This window comes from Ursus arctos, unplaced genomic scaffold, assembly GCF_023065955.2.
Source record: "Ursus arctos isolate Adak ecotype North America unplaced genomic scaffold, UrsArc2.0 scaffold_29, whole genome shotgun sequence".
Lineage (NCBI taxonomy): Eukaryota > Metazoa > Chordata > Mammalia > Carnivora > Ursidae > Ursus > Ursus arctos.
This window is the reverse complement of record NW_026622974.1, coordinates 5640444-5655989: the sequence shown is the minus strand read 5'-3', so window position 1 is coordinate 5655989 and position 15546 is coordinate 5640444. Positions and strand designations below refer to the sequence as shown.

General features: G+C 38.1%; 1 protein-coding gene across 3 annotated transcripts in view; it reads right to left on the bottom strand.

Annotated features, from left to right (window-relative positions):
* Positions 1-490: 490 nt before the first annotated feature.
* The window catches only part of CDC5L (cell division cycle 5 like), a 44550-nt gene continuing 29494 nt past the window's right edge, over positions 491-15546 (bottom strand). For 2 of the 3 annotated variants that reach the window (XM_026507335.4, XM_026507336.4), the window contains exons 14-16: positions 13509-13706; positions 1667-1879; positions 491-921 (exon numbers count right to left, since the gene is read on the bottom strand). In XM_026507335.4, the coding sequence (XP_026363120.1) occupies positions 817-921; positions 1667-1879; positions 13509-13706 (516 nt within the window). In that variant the 3' untranslated portion in view covers positions 491-816. The remainder of the gene's footprint in view (positions 922-1666; positions 1880-13508; positions 13707-15546) is intronic. The other variant, XM_044387188.3, reaches the window with a different exon arrangement.

Below are 15546 nucleotides of genomic sequence, written 5' to 3'. Positions count from 1 at the left end.
GAATTATAAAGTCAGGTCTTTCCCACTCCTACCCATTCCCCAAATTCTACACTTGTGTAATGAACTTGTTAAGATAAACACAAAGTTTTAATAAAGTTCGATACCCTTATTGAAATTAATCTTTAACATGTCTTTGTCAAAAAGACATTTACAAGAAAAGAACAGGTGGATAAAAATTAAATCTTTTGAGTCCTAATCCATAAACTGTGTGAGTAGCTGGGCAGAGAAGAGACCTTCCCTAAAGTTATACTGGGGGAAAAAAAAACCGAGGTGTTACAATGTTAATCTATCTTGTCAGTGTACTGAGAAATGTGTACTCTATGTGAAAACTAACAAAGCCACAAAAGGACTCCTCTTAAGGAATTAAGATACTGGATCGCCATTCTGATTACCCAAGAGTTACTCATTAAATATGACACAGAGTACATACTTGCTGGTTTGTGGGCACTCTAAGTATCTAATTACTTCAAACAAAAGGCTACACTCTCAATTTTTTATATTTTGTTTTTATTCAAGAGTTTACTCACAGGCAGCACTTTAAAATCAGGCTTTTAAAATTAAAGGCCAAAATTAAAAAAATTTTGCAAATATGACACTGCTAAAAGAATGATCGTCTTAATAATTTAAACCCTAAAATGTTTTGTGGAGTTGAAGTCTTTATACGTAGACTGTGTAAGATCAATATCATTTAAAATAAACAACTGAAAAACCACAGATTGTGGGCAAATTTGTCAATGAAGATAATCATCAGTTTCGGCCTTCCAGAGTATGAAAACCAGCAGTTAATTCATCTTGTGACAGAATATAAACTATGCTTCAGAATTTGGACTTTAAAGTCTCCTTCTCCAGCAGCAAGTCGGCGTACCTATGCTGCAGTTCTTTTTCTCTTTCCTGCTGTCGCTGGACATCTTCTTTTAGACACTTGAAGAGACAAAAATATTAAATAATTATTTCATATGTAAGCACACTGAAAATTAAAAATATCTTATGGTACTTTATCCATCTTACAAACAGCTGAGCTACGTCATGACTCTTAAGACGTTAAGTACTCCCCCAGAGAAACAAGAAACAGCAACTACTTGTGCTACTAAAACCAGTACTGCAGCCATTCTCTGGTCAAACGACCACCTTGCTGCCATCTCAAAATAAACAAGCTACTGTCATCCTCTCAAGACCCACTAATGCACTTCAGTAAGCCCCAACTGCCCTTTATCCGGACAGCAGCTAGAATGCACACTTGGGAAATAAAGTTAAACCAAATCTGGCCAAAGGAATTTCATGCTTTCGAATGACCAGCTCTATTCCCAGCATCCTAGATTATAAAGCAGACAGTGGTTTAATGTACCTCAGAGAGCTACAAGAATGGGATGCGATGAAGCTTCAGGGGGACAAATCACAAGGCTTACTTATTCTATTTCACAGTGTATCGATGTACAAACCAGAAAATTAGTAAAGGAAAAGCCACTGTATCCACCATTGGCCTGGTCTATCCATCTACACACAGACAATTCTAGATAAGAGAGTCAACAACTTCAGGCTCTCATTGAAAAAAGCCAGACAGTATTGACTTCAGAAACAGTCTGCACAGGAAAAAGAAAAAACAGGAAAGCCCTGGTAATTCTTTGCAGTTCTCTTTTTAAGCAATGCTGCAAGGCCATAATGTTACCTCTAGCCTCCGGGGAATAGCAGAATCTTCGTGTTTCTTGAGTTCTTCAAAAGTGCGTAACTCCAAGTAAGCCTGCTCGATTTGATCCCATAAGTCATTCAGCTGTTTCATAAGCCCCATAGCACGAGACTGGTAACCCCCAAGCAAAATTTTCATCTTCTTCTCCATCTTTGCAGCTCTCTTGGCTTCTGTTGTCATGTGACCCCTGTTTATCTGGGGGTCGAGGGAAGACCACATCAGCAGACATGAGAAAAGCAGGCTAAACGACAGAACTAAAAAGGCACTGTTGACTATTAGTTCATTTAACCCCTCAAAGCAAAGGTACATTAGAATTCTTATATTTTAGCTACCGTAGCACAAAATCTGCCCTCAGAAGGGTCTGTCTTGCACTGGAAGGGTTTCACAGGTTAGTCCCACATCATCTATCGATAATAACTTCACCCATGATTCAATTTCAAAGCAAGCGTGAATTTCAGAGTATAAGAAAAACTAATCTTAATTTACTTCCAAAAATAACTTCTGCTATCATTAATCTGCACTGATCTGGGGACTGGCAGAGACCCATCTTCACCACCTTTATCCCGAAAATGTACTTCTACACGATATGCTGACTACAGCTAACACTGCTGTACGATACACAGAAAGTTGTGAAGAGAGTAAACCTCAACATCACAAGAGGAAATGTTTTCTTTTTTTTCTTCTTTCTTCCTTTCTATTTTATCTACATGAGATGATGGGGGTTAACTGAATCTATCACAGTAATCATTTCACAACACATATAAATCAAACCATCATCCTGAATGCCTTAAGTTTATACAGGGATGAACATCATTTCTCAGTAAAAGCGGGGTTAGATACACTCCTATATTACACATCCAGTACATTCTTAACAACTGAATAATGTCCAATTAACGCACCCTAGTTGTAATCAAAACGTAACCCCCTTAAACTATAAAACTACTGGTTTATTTTTATAATGTTATAATTCTAAATGTGGCACAAAACCCATAAAGGAAAAAGAGCATCACATTTGGCAATGAAAAAAAATCTTTAGTTTTTGAAAAGTGAAAACACCAGAAAACTGAGAGATGACAGTTTTCCTATTAAATATGTATACTGCGCACAAATGGGCTGCCTCCTGAACTCATTCTAAAAATTAGGGGAAAAGAATTCAAACTCATAAAAGAAGAGGAGGAGGACAATTAACTAAAGCGAGGTATCAACAAAATTCTAGAGCTGATGCAGGGCAGAGAAAGCCCTAGTTGACAGAGCCCAAGGAGAGATGGCTGAGAAGGGAAAGGGTGTGTACTACAGAATCCCATTCAGGTTAACACCTACTCCAGGCGTCTAGTCTACATCCCACAATATAATCACTTCCTACTTTAAGTGATCTTCAAATGCATGTTTTCAACATACAAAACTTAAAATTATGAGGTCAGAGCCACAAGAATAACCATTAAATCTGCGTTAATTTCTTATGCATGTGTCTGTTCTTTTTTTCTTCCCTCCCTCCCTCCACTCCCCCACCCCGCCTCAACTGATTCCATCAAGTGACTCCAAAACTAAGTAGTTTCAGGACACCCGGGTGGCTCAGCCAGTTAAGCACCTGCCTTCGGCTCACGTCATGATCCCGGGCTCTTGGGATCGAGTCTCGCATCAGGATCCCTGCTCTACGGAGAGTCTGCTTCCCCCTCTGCCTGTTGCTCCCCATGCTTGTGCTCTCTCTGACAAATAAATCTTAAAAAAAAAAAAAAAAAAACTAAGTAGTTTTAAGATAATGTACACCCAAATGATAATCCATAAAAAGCCAATAAGCTTTTATTCGTCTGCAATTCATTTGAAGAATAAATAATGCCCTTTATGAAGGAGCCATTTTCCTCTAATAGATAACAAATCAAAGTAAGTTCCACAGCAACAATGTGTTGTCTAAGGAAACACTCTGTGGAGTCAGACAGCACAGGAGAGGGGGCAGTCACTCCTGCCACCCAGCACTGCCACCCACTGTTCTCAGTTATTTAACCTGTCTTCCTTTCCCCATCAGCAAAATGGCAATCACTGCTATAAGTTATTATGGAGCTTAAGTAAGATAAAGGATGTCAAAGCTCTTAGCCTCCCAGTGACTGGCAGAGAGGAAAGGGTTAACAAACTTGGCAGGTCTGATTACAATTATCTTATATAGACTAAGAGTTTAACCATTTTGCTCTCCCCTCTCTAATGAACCAAGGGACTAATGATGAGGTTTTAAAACCTTAAAATTCCAACTTTAATAAAAAAATGACCCAGAATCCTTCCTGGAAATAAAGCAAGGAAAAAGAGCTAATTCCTTCTTATAAGAGAGCAGTTTGCCTCTTGAGGACAACCACAGCAAGTAACACATACCGGGTACTGAAACACGTGTTCTCAAGCTAGTGGCTTTCAACCCCATCTCAACTTTAGAATCACCCACAGAGCTTTTCAAATCTACCAGTGCCAGTGCCCTAAACCCAGAGACCCTTATTTAAATGGTCAAAGACCTTGATATTTTTAAAGCCCCCAGATGACTATACTAGGCAATCAGGATGGAGTTGCACCCAATTCCTTATACTATAATCCAGCACGTTCTAAGATACTCTAATCATATGTGGATTCAAATAAACATTCCAAAACCCCTAACATGAGCAGCACAGAATTTCAAATTAATACACACAGCACGTTTTTTTTGAGGGAAAAAAACTCCTGCTGAGCACGGAGCCCTACACAGGATTCGATCACACCACCCTGATATCATGACCTAACCGGAATCAAGAGTTGGATACTTAACCGACTGAGCCACCCAGGCGCCCCTACACATAGCACATTTTAAAAATTAGACATACAAATTTTCATTTTCATTGGTTAGGATAACTCACTTAGCTATGCACTGCACTCCATGGATATTCAATTTTCAATTTGGTACAACAGCATAATACTTATGTTCTGAAACATAATTAGTCATCAAGGCACATTGAGAATGACCGGTACCTTGTATTTGGGGATTACCTCACCGCGTACAGCTGAGTCATTTATGCTTCCCAAACTATCAAGGATTTTAAAACTGCAAAGTTGCTAGCTTCCATTTCATGCCAACAATTTTATTTAATTTAGCTCAAGCTTTATATAAAATCTTCTGGCTCAAATATTGTACTAAGGTTCCAAGCAAATACGGAAATAAATTATACCAAAAAAAATTAAGCACAGGAAAATATTAATTTATAGTCCAATAACTACATAAATTTAGTCACGAAAAGTATAAGAAAAAATTAAATGCGGCTTTTAATATTCAATTTAGGCTCAGTTACCTTACATCTGCCGTCAGATCATTAAAATGTGAAGGAAGAGCATCTGTACCCTTTTTCAACCTATGCCTGCTCAATGTGCTTTAGGAGGGAAAAATACTAACCTGTAAGGTCTGGCTTTTTTCTAGCCAAGAAACCTCAAACATGAAGCGCACACGCATTCATGGAACAGAACTGCCTTAAATTAGTCCAATTCCCCCACCCCATACTCATACGCCACAGAAACATTAAAGGCCAACAGGGTGTAAGACCTTATTGTTTAAAATACGAAAAAATCAGGGGCGCCTGGGTGGCTCAGTCATTAAGCGGCTGCCTTTGGCTCAGGTCATGATCCCAGGGCCCTGGGATCGAGCCCTGCGTCAGGCTCCCTGCTCAGGAGGAAGCCTGCTTCTCCCTCGCCCTCTGCTTCTGTTCCCTCTCTCCGTGTCTCTGTCAAATAAATAAAATCTTTAAAAAAAAAAAAATTCAGGAAAAACCAGACTGTGACTTAACCAAATTCATATTTCTAAGCCCTTCTAAAAAGATTAAGTATTAGCAATTGCCCTTTCTGAAGGACAACTTAATTTGAACAAAACAATATTAAGGAGCTTGGACAGTTTGTTAGAACTTACTTACAAAAAGTTCTCACAAATTTTTTTTTTCAAATCCTTATCTGCATTTAGAAATGCACTTCAAATTCTTCTTAAAACATCTAACAGAGATAGTAGCAAAGATAGGACTGGAGATAGGATTAAATACTTTGTTAACTTGTCACCAGACAAACACACCAGATATGGTTATAATGGATGCTTATGCTTTAAATATGTATCAGCACAAAATTTCTAGTAATCCTGAATAAAATTCACTATTAGAAAACTGTACTTAGGGGGCACCTGGGTGTCTCAGTCATTAAGCGTCTGCCTTCGGCTCAGGGCGTGATCCCGGGGTCCTGGGATCGAGCCCCGCATCGGGCTCCCTGCTCCGGGCTCCCTGCTCCGCTGTGAGCCTGCTTCTTCCTCTCCCACTCCCCCTGCTTGTGTTCCCTCTCTCACTGGCTGTCTCTCTCTCTCTGTCAAATAAATAAATAAAATCTTTAAAAAAGAAAGAAAGAAAGAAAGAAAGAAAGAAAGAAAGAAAGAAAGAAGAGAAAGAAAGAAAGAAAGAAAGAAAGAAAGAAAGAAAGAAAGAAAGAAAGAAAGAAAGAAAGAAAGGAAGAAAGAAAGGAAGAAAGGAAGAAAGAAAGAAAGATAGAGGGGCGCCTGGGTGGCACAGCGGTTAAGCGTCTGCTTCGGCTCAGGGCGTGATCCCGGCGTTATGGGATCGAGCCCCACGTCAGGCTCCTCCACTATGAGCCTGCTTCTTCCTCTCCCACTCCCCCTGCTTGTGTTCCCTCTCTCGCTGGCTGTCTCTATCTCTGTCAAATAAATAAATAAAATCTCGAAAGAAAGAGATAGAAAGAAAGAAAGAAAGAAAGAAAGAAAGAAAGAAAGAAAGAAAGAAAGAAAGAAAGAGAGAGGAAAAGAAAGAAAAAATAAAGAAAAAGAAAAAGAAAAAAAGAAAAAGAAAACTCTACTTAGGGGCACCTGAGTGGCTCAGTGGGTTAAGTGTCTGCCTTTGGCTCAGATCATGATCTCAGGGTCCTGGGATTGAGCCTGCTTCTCCCTCTCCCTGTCGCTATCTCTGTCTCTCTCTCTCTCTCAAATAAATAAAATCTTAAAAAGAAAACTGTAACTATGAGAAAATTAAAGTGGGACAACACCTGATATAATTAAAGCTGACTACATCCAAAATGAAAGAGTAAAATTCATTCCAAAAGGGGAGGTAAATGAGAATGTGTCTACATATCAATGTGTGGGAGACACCAAACTGACAAATTTCATGTACCGTAACTCAGTTTTACAATACAATGTCTGGAATTTGCTTCAAAATAATGGGAAAGGGAGAATAACATATGAAACAAAAGTGGCTATGAGTTGATACCCCTAGCTGGATGCTAACACTTGAGGACTCATTACACTAATCCACGTTAGGGTATATTTGAAAACTCCTGTAATAAAAGGTTCTACAAAATTCAAATTCAGTTATCTACTGCAGAGGCTATTTTGTTAAGACTGTACACCACAAACCATGAAACATCAATACAATGAAATAGAAGAAACATCGAAATTTACCAGTATGTCAACGATTTCAACACACCAAAATGTATATATGAAATGTTAAATTACAATCCACAATTATGTTAAAATACATTTACACTAACCAAAATCTGAGCCTTAAGCCTTTCTCAATCTCTCTGTGAAAATCAACCCATGTCTCAAATTTCAGACCGTCATCAAAATTTATAGAATAAAAACTCAGCCACCCTGTTGTTAAAGTACTGAAGTTACTTCTTGATATCTGAAAGTATCAAACCAAGTTTAATCCAATCCAGATAACACTAAGGGTGGTAACAGACCTGAAGAGACAGGAGAAGAGAATTTCTATTCCCTAAACCTCGCTATTTGCTAGGCACACAGTAGCTCATTTAATCTTACAGTATCTCAAACTCTCACTTCTGTGAGATAAAAACTATTAGCCACCCAAATATTACAGGTAAGGAAATCTGAGGCTCAGAGAGGTTAAGTAACTTGCCCTGGGCCACACAGTGACTAAGTGAAGAAGCTACGGAATGTGTCCTACTTGAAAGTTCAACACATTAGGCCATGCCACTACTAATAAACTGAACTGTCCTCCTTGCCTCAGCCCCTGAAATGCAAACATGCCTGAAGAAATTCAAACTGTGGGTCTAAATGGCTTAATGCCACCAGACAGTTCCCTGAAAAACAAGTTATTCTAGACACACATAAACAAGATCTTAATTAATGGATCTGCCCATCATTCTTTCCCTGACTGAGACATTAGCCTACAAGAATTTTATTTGACACTTGAGAAAAGCTTTGCCTTTTCCCAGCTTATACTTTTAAATTCCTAATTATTTTATTCTCAACAAGCTATAAAATCATAAGAAAACAAACATCTCTCAGAAAAATTTTACAGGGAAGAAAAGGTTATTTAACAACTTTTTAAGAAGTTGGGCAGAATATAACTAGTATATAATTACTTGGGGATTTTGCCAAAGCTGTTCTTTGCCACAACCTTATAAATGAGAGCAAGTGATCAGGTTTCTTTTTTTTTTAAATGATATTTATAATAATATACTATTAAATTAACAAAGTAGTATACGGTGATTCCAATTCAGTTCTAAACACCTTCCTCCTTTCATCTATACATAAATGCATATGGTAATTTTTTTCTATCTTTAGTCACATATATACACACACACGTATATATAAATATATACATACACACATACGCACCCCTCAAAATGTTTAAGGTGATTATGTCTGGATGGTAGGCTTCTTTTCAAATTGTTTTTTAATTTCTTTTTAAATTTTCTACAAAGTACAGGTATTATTTTTAGTAAAACGCCTACAAATGTTATTTTTTAAATGCATAGAAGAGAAACTGTCTAAAAAAGACTGGCCAGAGACCAATGGAAAACTGATGGTCCCCAGGAGATGAATCAGTGGAACCATAAGTGTTTCCTCGGGTCATTACAAAAGGGGGCTGTATGGGACTTATAAAAGTGTAATTGTTACTTTCAAACTCACTCAGTTTGTTAAGGTTACTAAGCTTAAGTAATTCCAAAATAAACACATTATCCTTGGGTCTCCAATACCGTCTTCAGTTAAAGTCCGTTACAGTAAGGTTCAGAAACATTAAGAGCATCCCTCAGTGAAACTCTTGCTCGGGGGCCCGGAATATAACTTTATCCCACTGGAAAAACAGGTTTAAGGATACCCAAAATAAATACAGAGTTGATGGCAGCTCCACTTCCTAGTCCATCATTTAGCAACATGAGCCTATAGTAGTAACGATGTGGTTCAACCACGGAAATGTTTGCAAACAACAAGAGTCCATGAACGCCTTTCCTTTAATCTCTGTACTACTCCCTAGCATTAAGTTCTATCAGTGAACCTTCTCCACACTGAGGAGCTGCAGGTCCAAGTAAGTTGATTATTGCTAGCATCGCCCCGAGTTAGCAACCACCAGGCTGCATCCCCACAAAGCAAGCTAAGCGGTGAGGCAAAACCTTACTAAAAGCCTTTTCAAGAGCAGTAATGTACCAACAACGCAACACCAAGAGCACTTTACATCTGCATGAGTTAGGAAATGAAACACATGAAACAAATTCAACTCAATGTTGAGGCATAATAGAAGCAACTCAATTGTACCAAGGAGATCTCTGATCCAGCTCTGGAGTTCTTGATAAAACCACCAAGAAATCTGTCAGTGCCTTTAAGGGTCAAGGCAAAGAGCAGAACTTGAGAAAGGGAGTGTTCCAGAGTACTAGAAACTTCTCTCCTGTGTCCTGTCACCCCTCCCCACACATACCCACAAGGGAACATAAACCTGCCGAGTGACTACAACATATGGTCCTCCACCCAGATTTGCCCAACAACCTGATCTTTACCCTAAGCTTTCACTCTTTAAAATATTAAGGGTGAATTTTTTCCTATGTAAAAATATCTGACTTTATAACGACAATCACTGAGAAAATATGATCCATTGTGCAGCCAATTTTGCTGAAATATAACCGTTCAGTAAAGGCAGGGGTCCTCGTAAGAGTTCTACAAATACACTGAGAAAGATTTTAAATGTGTTATCTGTGTTCTTTAAGTTACTTTATTTCCAAGAAGTCGATGTTACATAATATTTCTTGACTAAGCTGACTGTGCCAGTAAAATACAGGGAGAAGTATTACTTCTGGACCTACTTTCCACCTCTAAGGAAAGCCTTTCCGTTTTTATAGCTAACATGACAAAATCTACTTTTCAGCCAAACTTCCTCAACACAGCAGTTTAGATACTATTTCAAATACTATTAAATTTAATAGCAGGCCTAAATTCAGACTTCTCATTTCACTTTTGCACCTACTGGAAATTATTTCACTCAAAATAATTATGTCTTCAGACGATTTCCTATTTCCACTTAAAGTGGAAACAAATTAGAACACTTCAAATTCTATTTGCACTTCCCAAATACAGTAATGACTCATTTATCTGGCATCATCAGAAAATGAGGTTCTCCACATGAAGCATTTTCCAGATAACTGAAGTCCACAAGAGCACAGAGCTTGTCTGCTTTGTTCCTGCTGTATTCCCAGGGGCTAGAACAAGGGCTGGCACATAGCAGATGCTCAGTAATAGTCACTAAACATATGATTACATCAAGTACTAAAGCCCTTTTATTTTTTACCATCTAATAAAAATTTTCCTACTGTTTTTAGCCATCCGAAAGAGAGAGAGAGAGAGAGAGAGAGAGAGAGAAAGAAAGAAAGAAAGAAAGAAAGAAAGAAAGGAAGGAAGGAAGGAAGGAAAGAAAGAGCCCTGAACAGAAATTGTTTTTTAAATAAATCTGGGGCACCACTACAAACAGCAAGCACTCTACTCTACACGTACAATGCCCTCAGAAGTTATTAAAATACCATATTTAAATGGCCTCAACATGCTATGCTTTCTCACTTTTCCATTTCTGATAATTAGCTATCATCTCTATTTGCTGCTGCTGCCTTTACATACAGATGTTTGGCAAGATTCTAAAGTTAATTCTGCCTCCAAAGCAGAGTAAAATACCTGAACTTGGTTACAATTCTGAAGTCTTTCCCGCTTACTTCTGACCTGTGACTACATGCCGATTCTATGCATTTAACAGACTCCTTATACCACCCACCACATTCTACATAAAATCTGAGATGGTTTTATTAGTTTTAAATGAATATCTTAAGGGTTTTCATTTAAGTTCTACGTTTCAAATACTAATCATGAGTAATGGCTCAAAGACCAGCTCCAATATAAACCTCGGGGCATATTTTTTAATCCATTTAGGAGACACCAACCACGACAAAGCTGGATTTCATCTTGCCTGATACACTGTGATAGGGCCATAATTTAGATTCACTGTTCCAAAGTTCATGACAGCAAAAATCAAACACACTGGCAGCCATGGTGCATCGTGCTTGCACAGAAAGGCATATCTCCCTGAACCGAAGAGTGGAAAGAATAATTTAAGTACAGCATTTAGTTTATATAATACGACTGGAGTTCCTTCCCCACAACAAACTTTGAATAATGTTTATAATTTAGCAATCAACTGAAATGATGAAAGAATTACCACAATTGAAATAAAATATTTATGTATTTCAAACCAGGAGAATTGTGTCTTCAAAAACTAAAATAAGCTAACACAAACCTAGTTCTGAATTAGGGATGGATACAAATAAAATGGGGGATTTGTTTATTTGGGTTTTTGAGTCTCTTTTCTTCTTTTTAAAGATTTAATGAACTTTCATTTGAAATAAGTGTAGTTTACTAAATTAAAGGATTTGATTACATATTCTTTAAAAGTAACTAGCTGGGTAAACAATAAAGTAAGTTATCCAGAAGTCAAGAAAAGAAAAATTACTTCAGACTGTTTTATGAATATTCTTCCAAAATCACCAATCCTTCAACAAAAATAGTTCAACGGAAGATTTCAGTTCCTGGTACTGAACTGAACAAAGAGAACCACATGTTTTTAATGGTTGCTCATAAACGACCCAAATAAATCTCCAAAAGAACAGCAGTGGTTCTTTCTGTATTTTTCCCTTCAAAATGCACAAGACCAATTCAACATAAAAATAAAAATTACTGTACTTTATGGCACCACTCACTTTGTGACACATTTATTTGCTGTCATGAAAGTTAGTGCCTCAACAAAGTAAATGAGATTTAGGAAAAAACTTTTTTTATATCTTAAAGAGCACAAAATGTCCTTACCACTTGAGGCAGAAAAAGTTTACCCACCTCAAATGAGAAGCTTTTCAAACTAAGTGAGAGACCAAAGTATTTATGTATCAATGTTACAAGGAAGCTTTCCAAATAACTTTCTAATCAATTATGATGTGACCTTAGATCAGGATTACACTAACTACCATTTATAAATAAGAAACGAAGCCTGCACAACAGAAAATAGAACTTAAAATGTAACCACTGATGTTCTCCTTTGCCTGACTTTAAATCGTGAATTAAAACACAGCACAACAGCACACCCTGCTGGAAGTTAGAAATACAACTGGAGTAACTAGCAGTAACTGGATTGCAAAGACTTCACCCAAGATGAGAATTACTTCAAACCGAAAATAATTTCCCACTAAACGATAAAAGAGGCTCAAAGGTGTTAATCATCAGGTGCCTATACATGTGGTCTTAAAAGTAAAATTTGGACTTAAAATAATTTCATAATCAGGGGCGCCTGGGTGGCACAGCGGTTGGGCGTCTGCCTTCGGCTCAGGGCGTGATCCCGGCGATATGGGATCGAGCCCCACATCAGGCTCCTCTGCTATGAGCCTGCTTCTTCCTCTCCCACTCCCCCTGCTTGTGTTCCCTCTCTCGCTGGCTGTCTCTCTCTCTGTCAAATAAATTAAAAAATCTTTAAAAAAATAATAATAATTTCATAATCAAAGAATGCTTTTTCCTGTTCATTTCCCTAGGCCCACACAGCACCAACCCCTCCCAAGTAATATCACCATTTTTTATTTTAACCCTAAATAAAAATATTTTCCAACCTGCTTTCTGTAAAAAGAAATTGGTAATCACATAAGAGGAAATTGAGGCCATTTCTTCATGTGATTGCCTGTAGCACCCCTAGATCCCCCATTCCACCCTGGCCTCAGAAACATCCCTAAAGACCACCATTAAGAATCCACAAGGCAGCCTAGTGGTCCACGAACCACAGTTTACATGCCCTTGGCAAAATGCCTACACAGATTCTGGAATTCAAAACACGCAGACTGTATTAAGAAACCATATGCCATGAATTCCCCATCTAGTACATTTCAACATTTCCTCAGATGTGAAAAAATCACAGAAGCCATTGTCTAAAATAATCCAGCTCAGGGCTCTCTCCGTAACAAACAAAAAAGCAATCAGAGGATGAACAGAAAGGAACCAAAGTTCTATAAATATGCTCCCTTGGCTATAGAAAAAGACAGCTTCTTGGTACCGCTGCGCCCCCTCCTTATTCTAGCTCCCTTCTGTCCCAGCACTGAAGTCCGCTGTTCTGGGTGATTACTGTTAACTTCTCGTCTCCTGCTCCCACATTTAAAAGGTTCTGTTGGACCTGTGATCAACCTGGAGGACACTCTCTATCATGAAGGCCAGCAATTCTGAAAACCAATGAAAGTCAAAGATGATCAAACACTTCAGTGTAGTCTTCCCTCGAGAACCGCAAAAGCAAGGGGCACCTGGCTGGCTCAGTCAGAAGAGCATGCAACTCTTGATCTCAGGGTCGCAAGTTCGAGCTCCACACTGAGTGTAGAGGCTACTAAAACAAATAAATAGACTTTTAAAAAAATTGCAAAAGCAACAATCACCCAGGTCTACTTTTCTGAAATTGTCTTCAGTGGTATTATTTGGTTCATTATTTCAATCAAGATACACTTTAAATTAGAATTTGAAAAGGATACCAACCTCAAGCCTCTTTTCAAGTGACTCAATCCTGTCCTTTTTGCTAGCTAGATTGGCCCGTGTGTAGCGGCTCTGCCCAGGAAGATACAAAACTTGACTGTAGCACTCTTCCCACACCTGGTTATAAGCTTCACTTGAGAGTTCTCCGTGGCTCATACCTTGTTTGACCACTTCCATCTCCTGCACCAGAACGTCCTGAGCCTGTGGACAGTAATAATTTCAGTAAAGTCTGGGTACTAAAATAGCTTGCCATCAAGAGAGAGCTTTAAAAAACTAGTTTTTCCTCTTTCTTTGGGTAAAGGCAAGGAGTTTGGGTTGGCTAGTTGTTTTTTGTGGAAGGGAAGAACAATACTTAAGCAAAGAATTAAGGAGCCAATAGGCTGGTGCAGGCGGAGCTAAAAAGGCAAGCGTCCATGTATCCCCAGTAACATAAACCTCCTTTGCCTTCACTCACTGTAACAGTGGCCCCATCTCTTGGCTATCTACAGATGCCAGGGACACTTCAGTCTAAAGGTTTCACTTACATTCGCTCCAAATACCACACACCTTAAAAGTAGCTATATCAACCTCATTTTAAAGGTGATGAAACTAAGGCTCAGAGAGATTCAGCAACTTGTTCAAAAACACATCACTAAGAAAAGCAAGGCAAGAACATGCCCAAGCCAAATGGTACCTACGCTTGGCTGTGCTCCTTCCACTCTCCCAATCCCACCCTACACATTAGAGTTCACAGGATTGTGAAGGGGAACTAGGCATTTCTTTTGATACATGCCTTTTTTCTCATCTGATGAAATGCCGCTGACATTGCCAGAGAATGAGGTGGAGGCACAGATCAAAAAATAATGGATCACAGACCAGCTTCTACTTACTACTAAAGAAAGCTTAAAATGACAGAATGAGGGGGATAAGAGTTGGACAGGCCTGGATACAAATCATAGCTTTACCATTTAAGGAGCTGTCTGAACTTGCTTAACATCTCTGAGCCCATTTCTCATCTGGAAAATGAGGATAATACCTACCTGACATGTTTGTTATTAGGATTAAGTGATACAATATACATACAGAGCCTAGCCCAACGTCAGACACAATGACTCCATGAGCGTACCACATGAACTTTTTCCAGCCCTTTGTTTCATGGATCAAAACTGACAACTATTTTTTTGTGCCTTAAAGGAAGCTTTCAATCATTCTAATACATCAGAAAATAAGACCAAAATATATACTTAAAACAATGGAAAATCATGTCTATAGAAGATACAGAACAGATTCTTTAAAACAGTATCTCTGAGTGGAAATAATGAGAACAAACCAATTTTAACATCTTTAATGAAAATCTGACACTTCATAAGAAATACGGTATATCACTCCTAAACTGTACATAATAAAAATTTACAAATTCCGCTCTTGTAATTATTAGAAGAGAGTTTGACTAAGTTATCTTTAAACTCTCCATAAAGAATCTGCTAAGTAAACAGCTCCTTCCAATTCTTTTTGGAACACAGAGGAATATAAATACATACATAAAATATAAAAGAATAATCAAACTACTCTGTAATGGTTTCAAATAATTCCAAAGCACTACCTACAATTATTATTTTCAAAAATTTTATTAGAATCTACCCCCTATAGAACCTTCTATCAGGCAACAAGAGATCACGATGTGATCCTTATTTCAGGTTTCCATACACAAATTCTTAAATCCCATCTTCCCCTATTTTTACTCTAAAGAGAGGAGATTGTTCAAGTATGGAATTCAGAGTGTAATTCTCAACCTCAGTCCGATTATTAAATGTGCTTGCCACAGGAACAGGCCCTCAACAGATGTCGGTTTCCCATTGCACTTGCTAAAAAAGAGTAACTCAAGAGTTATTCAGAAATCAGGGGCGAACTGTTCAGATATAAATTTAAACCCTTCCTTTCTCTATTTTCTAAAAATCCTTTAATAAACACGCATTACTTCTGCAACAAGTAAAACAGAAAGTAAGAAAAAGGCAGAGGGAAAGAACTGGAGAGAAGATAGAAAAAAGATATCTTATGGGTA